This window comes from Myotis daubentonii, chromosome 8, assembly GCF_963259705.1.
Source record: "Myotis daubentonii chromosome 8, mMyoDau2.1, whole genome shotgun sequence".
Lineage (NCBI taxonomy): Eukaryota > Metazoa > Chordata > Mammalia > Chiroptera > Vespertilionidae > Myotis > Myotis daubentonii.
This window is the reverse complement of record NC_081847.1, coordinates 26,311,891-26,324,708: the sequence shown is the minus strand read 5'-3', so window position 1 is coordinate 26,324,708 and position 12,818 is coordinate 26,311,891. Positions and strand designations below refer to the sequence as shown.

Here is a 12,818-nt window from a genome sequence, read left to right as displayed (position 1 = left end):
TCTCAGCCATGATTCTCCTACCCTTCTTACTACCCTCACACTGGATGTGCACATCTGATTAAAATGAATTAAACTAAAAACAAGAGCCTAGAACAGCCGTGGGCAAACTACGGCCCGCGGGCCGGATCCGGCCCGTTTGAAATGAATAAAACTATTGAAAAAAAAAGACCGTACCCTTTTATGTAATGATGTTTACTTTGAATTTATGTTAGTTCACACAAACACTCCATCCATGCTTTTGTTCCGGCCCTCCGGTCCAGTTTAAGAACCCATTGTGGCCCTCAAGTCAAAAAGTTTGCCCACCCCTGGCCTAGAACATGATGCCTATCTTTCTTGAATATCTCACACCGAGTCTTTGGGATTTTAAATCAATTATGCTACAGGGTGCACATTCATTTTGTTTGCCTACGATGAAAATTAGAAGCCGGATGGAACAACTTTGGTTGCTGTGGCGATCCTGGCCTAGCATCACTCAGAGAGTAAAATGACTTAGTATATTACTGCAGGTTCTCCAGACAGCATCCTGGTATACAATGGTTTGATTTCATTATTTCCTGGATTTTAAAGGCTTTGCTGTGCTCAATAGCATTTGCTTACATACTAAAATTAAATGTGGTAAAAAACAAAAAAGAAGCTGAAAAAATATTTTATTCTTTGATGATGATGAAGGTAGGATAGAGTTGAGAAGTAATTGACTGATATGGTATGCCTTGAAATGCAAAGATAGACGTAACTGTAATAGATGCCATTGGGCCTGGTCAGATTTCCTGCATGGGGTCGACACCTCCTCTTCCCCCTCCCCACCCCCACCCCCGCCCCCACTGGGGGTATTGGCTGATAGCAGATCACAGCTGCATGTTTCTCCCTGGAGACTTGTGCTTACCGTGGGAGTTGCCTGGAAATGCCTGGAAGGTTTTGTAAGCGCTCTGAAGGCCTCTTCTGATGAAAATGGAGTTGCAAGAGCCCGGTTTCCTTACCTGAAGGTAGAAAAAGGCTGGAGGGCCATTTATGCTCAGCAGCTACCTGTAGGATCAGGCTGGAAACACCCCCTGGCTTCTTCCTCTGTCCTATCCTGCTTCTCTCTAGGGCTTTCTCCCAAGAGCCTTTCCACAATAAATCATGCTCACTCAAATCCCAGTCCTAGGCTCTGCTCCTAGGAAACCCGACCTAAGACAATAAGCATTTCAGTTGTGTCTAGTTAATTGCTTTGTAATAAGAAGTTCAAATGTTTATATTCATAACATTACATGTAAAGCTGTTTCAAAACTTTTAGATGAGATTTTAAAACTGAATTTTCTATCGTCAGTTATTCTCTCTAACTTTTAATATACACAGTGTCTAATCTTTTCTTTTTAAGGTATTGAACTTATCCCTCAAGTGAGGATAGAAGATTTAAAGCAGATGAAGGTAAAATTGCTTGGTCATTTTTCCAAGGACTCTCATATTATGCATATTGGTGAAACCAGTATGTCTTCGTTTCTCACCAATGTAATCATTGTGGCTACAGAAACCTACTTTGGACCCTCTTTATTTCTGTCACAGGCTTACTTGAAGCATTTAAAGAAACAGCAGAAGGAGCTAAATTCTTTAAAGAAGAAGCATGCAAAGGTACAGTTTGTGTGTATATACATATTTTGGGGTAGTTTTGTTTGCCTGTTTGGGTTTTTTCTGTTAGCTCTCTGATGAAACCCTAAAGCCACTTTTTTTGTGTTATGGAACAATGAATTCTTCACAGCCAAGAACACTACTTAGAAACTACTACCAGCCAACTGGACAACATATGTGCATTTTAACTGGTCAGAAATGAAATTAAAACATAGAATCCCTTTGGGATCTGTTGTCACTGATTTGGAACCTATCTTTTTAAGTTATTTCAAAGGCATCGCAGAGCTTCACCCATTTAAAAATTGTTTCATGAAATGACTTTGTCTAAACTAGTGGGCCATAGCCTAACTATTGAAGACCAGCTCACAATCTTAACTCTAGGTACAAAAATTCCTGGGTTGTTGGCAAATAGTTTGCAGAAACAGAGCATGGAGGGAGATGCTGGCAGGCACTCAACTTCTCACCAAGAGCCCTAGACGGGGAGCTCTTCTCACGTTCCCCCTATTATGTAAACTCTGTGAGGTGGCCTACTTCTGAAATATAGTTCTTTTTCCTTTCTACCCATGCAAAGAAGTCTTTTGACAATGATAGAAATTATAAGAGCAAGTTGCAAGTTGAAGAGAGCAGCAAGAGGTGGCTTGAGTAATTCTCGCCTGAGTTGAAAAACTTTATAGCACCTTCCTGCTCTCCAGTCTCTGCCCACAGAGAAAGGCAGAAAGCGGAATACCCCCTTTCTTGGTAGGGCCCATCACAACTGTTGTCGCTGGGAGGATAATGTCTGCCTCTTCCAATAAAGACAGCGAGAACAAGAGAAACTTAATTTCTTTTTTTTCTTTTCTTTTTTTTTTTTTTGCATATTCTCCTTTTAATAGCATCCAATGTATTAATCCCTTCCCTAAATTAGACTCACCAAAAGAATAAATCTCTAAATACAGTTTAAAGCTACAAATGAAGAGAAGCATAGGGATGATATACTTCACCATTGACTTCATAGGTTATGTATTTAACCTAAGACCAGCCTCACACAGTAAGGCTGTGTGCAAGGCATGAGAACAACATAGAAACAAATGGTTTTAATTCTATGACACACGATTCATTTAAGGATCTGAAATCATACAAGCCAGTGTGGCTCACTTGGTTGGGTGTCATCCCATGCACTGAAATGTTTCCAGTTTGATTCCCAGTCTGGGCACATGCCTGGGTTTCCAGCTCGATCATCAATGGCCTGTATGCAGGAGGCAGACAATCAATGTTTTGCTCTCACATCAGTGTGAGAAACTTAATTTCTTAAAAGGACCTCTGAGATCTTTTAAACTATCCCTGCATCCCCACTTGCTACAGATTTTTATTGAGTTTGGGACTATTGGAGACAAAGCTATTTAAAGTGGTGTTTTTAGCTTTGTTGGTCATTGACAACAACCTAGAATATGGAAAGCAAACAGAAAAGGAAATAAGAGAGAATGCAACCTGAATGGCCTTAATTATTAGGAATGCAGTTAGTACCCATATGGCAAGGCATCATTCAGCGGATTTTTCTCTCCATTTAAATTGGATCTCTGTCATTAAGGCAGGCATTTCAATGGCTTTTGGACTATTTGGAAACAAAGTGTTTGGCCTCATCCTCATTGATTATTTCTTTGAGGCATGACCAGAAAATATACTGTGACTAATAGTAATCATAACACCAATAGTGGCAGCTAGAATTCTCGCATGCTCAGTATTTTCCAGATGCTATGCTCAGCACTTTACATGTATTATCTATTTATTACTCTCTACCCTATAAGGTAAATTTCTATTTAAGTCCCCATTTTACAAGTGAGGAAATTAAGGATTAGAGAGATTAAGGAATTGAACTAATGTCCCAGAGTTAGGGAGGAGCAGAGCCAGTATTTGAACCCAAATCATCTGAGTCTAGAACTGCATTATTCTGTAAGATATTAGATACTTTAATAAGTAAATAAGTTCCCCTCATTGAAGCAAATGGAGTGGCACACATGGGATGTTATGAAAACTTTCAGTTTAGACAATGTCAATATACTGGCTACTAAGGAAGGATGTTTCTTAATTCTTTAGAACTTGACCTACATAATCCTGAGCAGAGTTGTCTCCTGATTTCTTGTCTAAACCTTTAAGTTTAAACGGACTCAGACCTATCTGCTTAGTCAGAAAAGTGACAAAGATGATGTCTGAGTTTGGGCTGCTGTAACAAGCTACCACAGACCAGGTGGCTCAGACCACAAACATTTATTTCTCAGTCCTGGAGGCTGGAAGTCCAATATCAAGGTATAACAGATTCAGTATCTGATGAGAGTCCCCTTTCTGTTTTCAGATGATCTCTTGTTGGGTCCTCATGTGGTGGAGTGGACTGTCCTCTCTCTCCTGTCTCTTCTTATAAGGGCACTAATCCCATTCATGGGGGCTCCACCCTCATGGTCTAATCACCCCCTATCTCCAAATTCTGTCGCATTGAGGTTTAAGGATTCAACATCTGGACTTGGGGGGGGGGGCATAAATATTTAGTCTATAACGGCTGAAAAATTATTTTTCTGTGAAATAATTTAGAGGTGGCTTTAGTGGCTCTTTTTCTCCACCTCAGATGTCATTGTGTGTCAGGGATATTCATATTATTTAATAACCAACAAACTGGATAAGAGTTTTTTTTGTTGTTGTTTTGTTTTGGGGGTATTTTTTGTATTTTTTTGTTTGTGTGTTTTTTGGGGTTTTTTGTGTGTGTGTTTTTGCAGAAGACAACCTTGAGCTTCTGGGAGTTCCACATTAATATAAAACAAAACCTAAAGGAAGATTTTAAGTGCCTAAATCCCACCTAAATGGACTTTTTTTAACAGTTTAGTGTGCATTCTTTGGAGGAAGGCTTTAAAGTTACAGAGCTAAATTGCCACAGTAAAATGAGCATAGTTTGTTGCTTTTTAGAACACTTTTCAGAAGCATTTCGAGCAGGGGAATATAATTCATGGGTTGGTTTTCATATCTGCATGTACTGCAGAAGGTCAAGTTACAAGTGTATGATTATAAGCTTATCATACACTTGTAAGCTTCTCCCACATTAAATTAACAGAGGCCCCCCTCTTATTCAGCTTGCTTTGGCAGAGTAATTTATGAACTCTGAATTCTGTAATTTTTTATAGAAAACTGCTACTAACAATATTAACGTCTATTTAATGCCACTTTTGTGTCACACATTTTACATATATTCTTAAATCCTCATATTATCCCATAATACTATCTACATTTTAGACATGAATAAAATGAAATTCAGAAAGGTGAGTCCTTTGTCCAGAGTAATACAACTAGTTAATGTTGTTAAAACTAAAGTGCTTTTCATCTACTTGAATTGTCCATTAGGCTTTGCAAATAATTATTTTCAAATAATTAGACTTTCCTGTCTGTAGACTTTCGGTAATTTTTCAGTCTGTAATACTTTCTAACATTTTCCACCATCTTATCTGAAGCAACTTCTAAGATGAAAGATATATGTGAATATTGACTTAAAACAACAACCATTAATTTAGCTCACAATTTTGTGGGTCACCAGTTTGGGCTGGATCAGCGGGATGAGTCTCCTGGTGTCAGCTGGGTTCATTCGTGCATCAGCCGTTACTGCCAGTTCGGCTGGTGGTGGGCCGATTTGGGACAGAGGGCTGGCTGACTTAGGAAGACCTTTGCTGAGCTCCTTCCTCAATGCTCTGTGGTCTCTCATCTTCTAGCAGGGAGTCCAGGCTTGTCCAGGGGGGCAAGGGTCCCTAGAGACCAAGCAGAGGCAGACAGGGTTCTTGAGGCTGCAACTCAGAACTGCCACACCAGGAAGTCCACCTCATTCTCCTGGCTAATGCAAGCCATAGGCTGGCCCAGATTCAAGGAATTCAACTCTGTCTCTTGATAATAAGAATCACAAGATCACATTTCAAAGGGGGATGGATACAGAGGGGGAATAAATGTGGCCCTTTTTGCAGTCTACCAACCATTTGCTAGATGCTCAACCTCTGAGCCACACCAACTGGGCAATATTGTATTTACTTTTAATCCTAACAACCCTATGAAATAGGTATCACTGTCCCAGTTAAAAGATGAACAGACTGAGAGGGTAGGTGACTTGTCCCAGGATTTGCGACTTAAGAACCCAAATCCTTAACCCAATGCCATGTTGCAGGAAACCCTAAGTGAAATGTATGTATAACATATCAGTACACACACATTGATAATATGGCTGGATTTATTTGCTGTTCCAACAACAAATTAAGCAAGACACCATTACATGTAACTCCTTGACCCCCCGAATCCACAGCAAGATAACATCCCCTTGAACTACCTGGATTGTCTCCATTGCCAATACCTGTTCTGAGAGCTTTCCCCCATCCAGCACCATTCTCTCCATGACTTCTTCCAAAGGTGTTTATCCACCAGACAAGAATGCAGGGACCTTATGTACCAATGCATGTCTGAAGAATACATGCATAAACAAATGGTAAATCAATTTTGCATTAATTTACTAAGAGGGCTGGGAAATTAAGGAAATCTTGGTAAAGTTAAAATTCCTTTCCACCTTTATATTCTATCAAAACTTTTAGAGATGTTCATAAATTAGTTTTGCTTTAAGTCAAGCCTACCTTAGGAATAAAATTATATATTTAACTAAGTCACTCACTTAAAAAAATAAGCAAAAGGAAACATGACTGTGAGCATGGTTTTAAAGCCTGAACAACATCTATCCATTTTAGTCTCAAATGCCATTTTATTTCTCTAAGTTTCTCAAGAGTAAGACTAGCATATAATACCAAGTATCATTTTAGAGTTGGATATTATTTATTGTACTGATTTCCTCTAGGTTCGGGGGGCTGAGCAACTAAGAAAATCTGATTTCAGATAAGTCACTGGCTGTGGGAAAATTATGAGAAGGAAATAATGTTTATAGAGCAACACTTATTTTCAAAGCATTGCAAACTCAATTTCAGTGATTGAATGAAGCAGATGGGAAATAGGTTAAATATCTGTAAGGCTGAAGATCAGAGCTCCTGGACACTGTCATCCTCAAGAATGCTGGTGAAAAGAGATTTGAAATCAGCTGACAGTCACAACTTAGTCCCAGCCGGCATGGCTCAGTGACTGAGCATTGACCTATGAATCAGGAGGTCATGGTTCAATTCCTGGTCATGGCAAATGCCCGGGTTGCAGGTTCAATCCCCAGTGTGGAGTATACAGGAGGCAGCCAATCAATGATTCTCTCTCATCATTGATGTTTCTTTCTCTCTGAAATAATACATACATATATATGTATATATGTATATATATTAGAGGCCCGGTGCACAAAATTCATGCACTGTGGTGGGGGGGGGGGCGGTCCCTCAGCCCGGCCTGCACTCTCTCGCAGTCCGGGAGCCCTTGGGGCCAGTTCACTCCCTGGGGAGCAGGCCTAAGCCAACAGGCGGACATCCTCCAAGGGGTCATTAGCATTGCCATGGAGGCAATAGAGGCTCCTGCCACTGCTGCTGTGCTCCCTATCAGTGGAGCTTCTGGCTGAGTGGCGCTTCCCCTGTGGGAGCACACTGACCACCAGAGGGCAGCTCCTGCATTGAAAGTCTGCCTCCTGGTGGTCAGTGCATGTCATAGTGACTGGTCATTCCGCCGTTGGGTCTATTTGCATATTGGCCTTTTATTATATAGGATTTTAAAAAACACAAAAAACAAACAATTATGTAGCCAATTCTCATGTGTAATGATGATTTTTAAGACCTTCCCAAATGTGCCATATCAAATGATGAATAGTTATATTTAGCGTATAAATGAGAAAAAATATGGCTCCTGAAATAGTCAATAATATTGTAATAACTTTGTATGGTGACACATGGTTACTAGACTTATAATGGTAGTAATTTCATAAAGTATATAAATGTCAAATCACTCTATTGTATATCCAAAACTAACATAATATTGTATGTTAACTATGCTTTAATGAATAATAATTAAAAAAAAAGAAATGTGGCAACTGAACTTGGGTATTTGAGGACCAATGTAGGGAAGGGACAATAGACTATCTCAGATAGGAGAACGAAGATGAATGGGTGGAAATTCTGTGGAGACATAAATGTGCAGAAGAAAGGACTTTGGGATGGTTCGTGCTGCCCAGTGGTGGGCAGAGCTGTCTTTTGAGGTGGGCATGTTCATTCAACTGAGGCTAGAGACGTCCTTGTTGTGGATACACCTGTACAAAAGACTGCTATATGTTGCATGGGACACTGGAAGTTCTTCCAGTCCCCAGACTCAATCACTCCTTAATTTCCAAATCAGTTCTCTGGGAAAGCTGGTGAAAATGATGCCAGCGACACATGGGGTACAGTATATCAGCTGCCCTGAGTCCAACTAGTAACTGCCAATCCTTCTTGTTCAGGAGCACAGCACCATGCAGAAGCTACACTGCACGCAAGTTGACAAAATTGTGGCACAGTATGACAAAGAGAAGTCAACCCATGAGAAAATCCTAGAGAAGGCAATGAAGAAGAAGGGGTAATGATGTTTATTTCCTTCTAGAAGCCTTTGCCTTTTTATATGTTGTCTTTTCCATAGTTTAGCTGCCTCTTTAGGCCAAGGAGGAACTTTGTCCTAGCTCTGTTTCCATTATTAAAAATTATTCCTGGCTCGACCGATGTTGCTCAGTGGTTGAGCGTCAACCCATGAACCAGGAACTCATGGTTTGATTCCTTTCAGGCCACATGCCCAGGTTGCGGGCTCAATCCCCAGGAGGGGGCATGCAAGAGGCAGCTGATCAATGATTCTTATCATTGATGTTTCTATCTCTCTCTCCTGCTTCCTCTGATATCAATAAAAATATATTTTAAAAAAATTATTCCTGGAAAATAAGAGACCCGTACAGCTGAAAGGAATAATTAAAATAGGAAAGAGGAGCTTTGTTCGAGTTCTACAGCTGTTGGTTAACGACAGAATAACTGTGTCTCTCATGTGTTTTCCACTCAAGTATCTTGGAGGTGAATGGGGTGGGGGGGAGTGGGGAGGAAGGACAAGATAAAGCTGAGAAGATTTGAAACTACAGAAATAATTTTGCATAGCCAGAAAATAAAGAATAAGGTTGATGCACTCAAAAGTGCAGTTTTTGATTTTTAAGATTTCAAGAATGTTTACTTGTGTCACAGAGAAAACTTGAATGAAACCTATCATTGCATTTACTATGAAAGATTTTGACTCCAGGATTAAGTCAGGGGAATGTTTATCTAATGCTGCAAGCTTACTGAATAACAGACAAGAGGAGAAACATACTCAGTGCCAGCCTTTAAGAAATAATAGATTTGATTAGATACCTAGCATTTTCAGAATAATGCTTCTCCCAGAGACACACTCAGTGAATAATACAATGCCACTTTCTGACTTAGGCTGCAGAGCATCTATGCTGAAGAAAGAAAGTCAGAACATGTTCTGGTTTCAGCAATGATATGGATATTTCAAAGGGAAAAATAATCACTAAAATAAACAGTAATGGTTGCTGGGCAATTTCCTGGTATATATTTTCTGATCACAATAGAAGAAGAAGCACAAATCACCATAATATGCCAAGAAATGTTATTTTCTCCCTTACTGGCATGTGTCAAAGACAGAAATCTGGCTTTACAACCAAAATGACAGAATTAACAATTCACTTCAAAAGCTGAGGGCCTATTTCCCAGTTTTTATCCCAAATAATATTTTATTGAATAAATGAAAAATAGCTCAAAGAAAAGCAGGAACCAAAATGGAAACTCTGACCACAGACCCTTAACAATGACATAATTGTTAGGTCTGAAGTGTCTCTTTGTGTAATGGTTGAATTGAGTAATCACGATATAGAATTGTGGAAGGTATGCATCTATTACAAGAAAAATTGATGTTGCCCAATGAGCCATGGCAGCCCATATCTGATGAACAAACTGGCTTCATCAGCAAGCTTTGTAGCAAAGGCCCATGGGAATGGGAAAATTTCTAACGTCTGGCACGCATTTGCGATTTTCCATTTTCAGGGGAAGTAATTGTCTTGAAATGAAAAAAGAAACAGAAATTAAAATTCAGACATTGACATCAGATCACAAATCTAAGGTAAGAAAATGCCTATTTTTACAGCAGCAACTTGCAGAAGATACTTTGTGATTTTTTTTCAAGGTATACAGCATAAATTAGAAATAACATTATCCTGGGACTAGACAGGGTCCAGGCCCCACACTTACTGGGTAAGAGATAAGCCATTTCATGGAACATCTTTTCCTTCATCTGTAGAAATACGCTAACAAGGTTTGTTTTCTGGCTCAGGCATCAAGCTAAGCAATAAATGAATACACTAAAAGGAAATACTGTATAAAATACAGAATATGCTTCCCTGTGGAAGTAACAATAAACATATGACAGAAAACCATTTCACTAAGGGATTGAGTAACTCTGATACTTCATCCTAACTTTGCTGTGGAAGTTTGTGTTAAGAAAAAAATCAATAGTTTATGTTCCAAGACATAAGCCTAATTACCCATATTTCCTCAAAGACACAAGAAAATATGAGTTTGGGAGACCTTAATTAAATTTGTGGCGATTTGGAGAAGTGAATGCTAAGTTCCAGTCAAGAACATAAGTAATTGATCCAGTGATAATGGTTAATAAAACAGAAACAAACAAACAAAAAACCTTCTTAAGGAAAGCTTCCAACAATAGCACTTGGTCAAACCAGCCAGCCTCCATGTCTGCATGCAGTTCTGTCATCCAGCCCCGTGACCCTGCTGTACACACAGCCAGCCACACGGGTGGAGCTGAAGTTCTCTCTGCTGCTGTGTATGCTGTGTCTGTTCTGCCATGAACTCTATAGAAGCAGTAAACTGTGTGTCTTTGAGAGTTGTTCCTCATTCTCTCTTATTCTCCTTAACTGGAATGTCTGAGAATTAATGCCTGTACAACATGCCAGGATTTTTAGATGCTTTGCATAAATAGGAAAGTAGAAACCTTGGCCACTACCAGTTAGCTTTTGCTCCCATACTCAACTGGATGGTTTTTCTACTGATTTCGGCTCATGTGTCTACAGCGAGCTGGATTGGTGGCCTCCCTCAGAGACCTGCTGGTGAGCTGACCGCTGCTTGCTTTTTCCTACATGACCTCTCACCTTCCGGCAGGGAGCACAGGTTCAGTCACAGGGCAGCCTTGGGGTTCCAGATAGAGCACTTTTCAAGCCTCTGCTTGCATCACATTTGCTACTGGCTCGGGACTAAAGCACGTGACAAGGTCAGCCAGATTCAAGGAGGTGGGGAAATGGACTCTGGCTCTTGATGAGGGGAGCTGTAAAACACATTACAAAGAGCATTGACGCAGGGTGGACACAGTAAGTCATGATCCAGGAATAAGAGAAGCCGCCCCCTCATTTCAGACCTGTGGCCTGGTGGCATGAACCTGGAAAAGCACGAGGTGATGAAGGGGATTCTGACAGGCCTGGTAAAGCAGCATAGGCAAAGTTAGGCAGTGAAATAATGGGTCATCGTTAAGTAGTTAGAGCCAAAGTGATTGATTTTTTAAAAAAAATAAGCAATGAGGTCCTAATTCCCATTGATTGGTACCTATTTTTTGCAGGTCATAGGTGTCCACTGACCCACCAAGTAAACTGGTGGAGGGATCTAAAATGCATGAATCCTATTGTGCTTGCTTTCATACCTGAAATCTGAGAATTGCAGGTGGCTCCCTCCCCTCTGTCCTACATAGGTCAAAGAGATTGTGGCACAGCACACGAAGGAGTGGTCAGAAATGATCAACACCCACAGCGCCGAGGAGCAGGAAATCCGGGACCTGCACCTCAGCCAGCAGTGTGAGCTGCTGAGGAAGCTCCTGATCAACGCCCACGAACAGCAAACCCAGCAGCTGAAGCTGTCCCACGACAGGTAGGAGAGCTAGCCGTCTCCAGCGTGAGCTCCTGGTGTTGAAAGAACACGAGTTTTGCACGTGTGAGTTGAGGTAGTAGGCAAAATCAACCTGACTTGTACTACGGAGCTTTCATGTATGTCATATCATAGGACGGATGTGAGCGAGATACTCTAAGAAATGGCCTCTGCCATCCAAGGGCTTACACGGGTTATGATATGCACACGCACATGAGAATCTAAGTCAAATGACAAGTAGTGTGTGATCCATAGTAAACGGTGTGACAGGACAAAGAGCAGCCAGCCCAGAAGAGCACTGCCGCCTCCAGAGTGGCCTTTGGAAGTGACGTGGAGTCTCTGAGGAAGAGAAGAAAGAGAAGGAGGTAAAGACCAACCAGCGAAGCCCCTAGAGAGGCTAGGACTGATCTCTCCGTGGCTAACAGTGGACTGATCTCTCCGTGGCTAACAGTGGACTGATCTCTCCGTGGCTAACAGTGGACTGATCTCTCCGTGGCTAACAGTGGACTGATCTCTCCGTGGCTAACAGTGGACTGATCTCTCCGTGGCTAACAGTGGACTGATCTCTCCGTGGCTGACGGTGGACTGATCTCTCCGTGGCTGACGGTGAAGAGTCCCTCCTGTTGCATTATTAGGAGTTTTAGAAAGATAGTCCTAATCACGAAACAGCAATTAAGGATCAGTTTATTTTGGTCTCTCCATGCTTCAGCAAATTGAATATTACATGTAAACTACCAGCAAATGATAAGCTAGACCCCTTCCCCCCAACACACACACACATACACACACCAAGAACATTTATGCCAGTTACTTCTTGTGATCACAGCTCTGTTGCAGCGTACTTGCTTCTCTCTCAGTGCCCACCCCATGCCACAGTTAGGGCCTGTTGATACACATGGAAGAGGAGGAAAGAGAAGCATTATACAAACAAATCAAACAAGAAACTTAAAAAATGCTAAATGTATAAGTTACATGAAATTCCCCACCTTATTTTGGAGGGGTAGATACGTCCATAAGAGCATGAAATATTTTTGCCATAGTTTCCAATCCTCATTTGAGGCAACCAAATAAGGGCCTGTGGGATAATGTTCTGTACCCTAACCATTTTACAATACAGGTGATCTTTGAACAACATGGTTTGAACTGTATGGGTCACTTATACCTGTTTTTTTTTCAATAAATACATACAGTACTGTAAATGTATTTTCTTTTACTTCTGACTTTCTTAATAACATTTTTTTTTCTCTAGCTACTTGATTGTAAGAATACAGTACAAAATACAATTAGCATGCAAAATATATGTTAACC

General features: G+C 40.7%; 1 protein-coding gene across 8 annotated transcripts in view; it reads left to right on the top strand.

Moving 5' to 3' along the window:
* PLCB4 (phospholipase C beta 4) overlaps nucleotides 1-12,818 on the top strand; it is a 380,146-nt gene that overhangs the window by 353,757 nt on the left and 13,571 nt on the right. For all 8 annotated transcript variants that reach the window (XM_059705568.1, XM_059705565.1, XM_059705567.1 and 5 more), the window contains 5 exons: nucleotides 1,358-1,407; nucleotides 1,543-1,608; nucleotides 8,009-8,124; nucleotides 9,627-9,702; nucleotides 11,338-11,513. In XM_059705568.1, coding sequence (XP_059561551.1) covers nucleotides 1,358-1,407; nucleotides 1,543-1,608; nucleotides 8,009-8,124; nucleotides 9,627-9,702; nucleotides 11,338-11,513 — 484 coding nt within the window. The remainder of the gene's footprint in view (nucleotides 1-1,357; nucleotides 1,408-1,542; nucleotides 1,609-8,008; nucleotides 8,125-9,626; nucleotides 9,703-11,337; nucleotides 11,514-12,818) is intronic.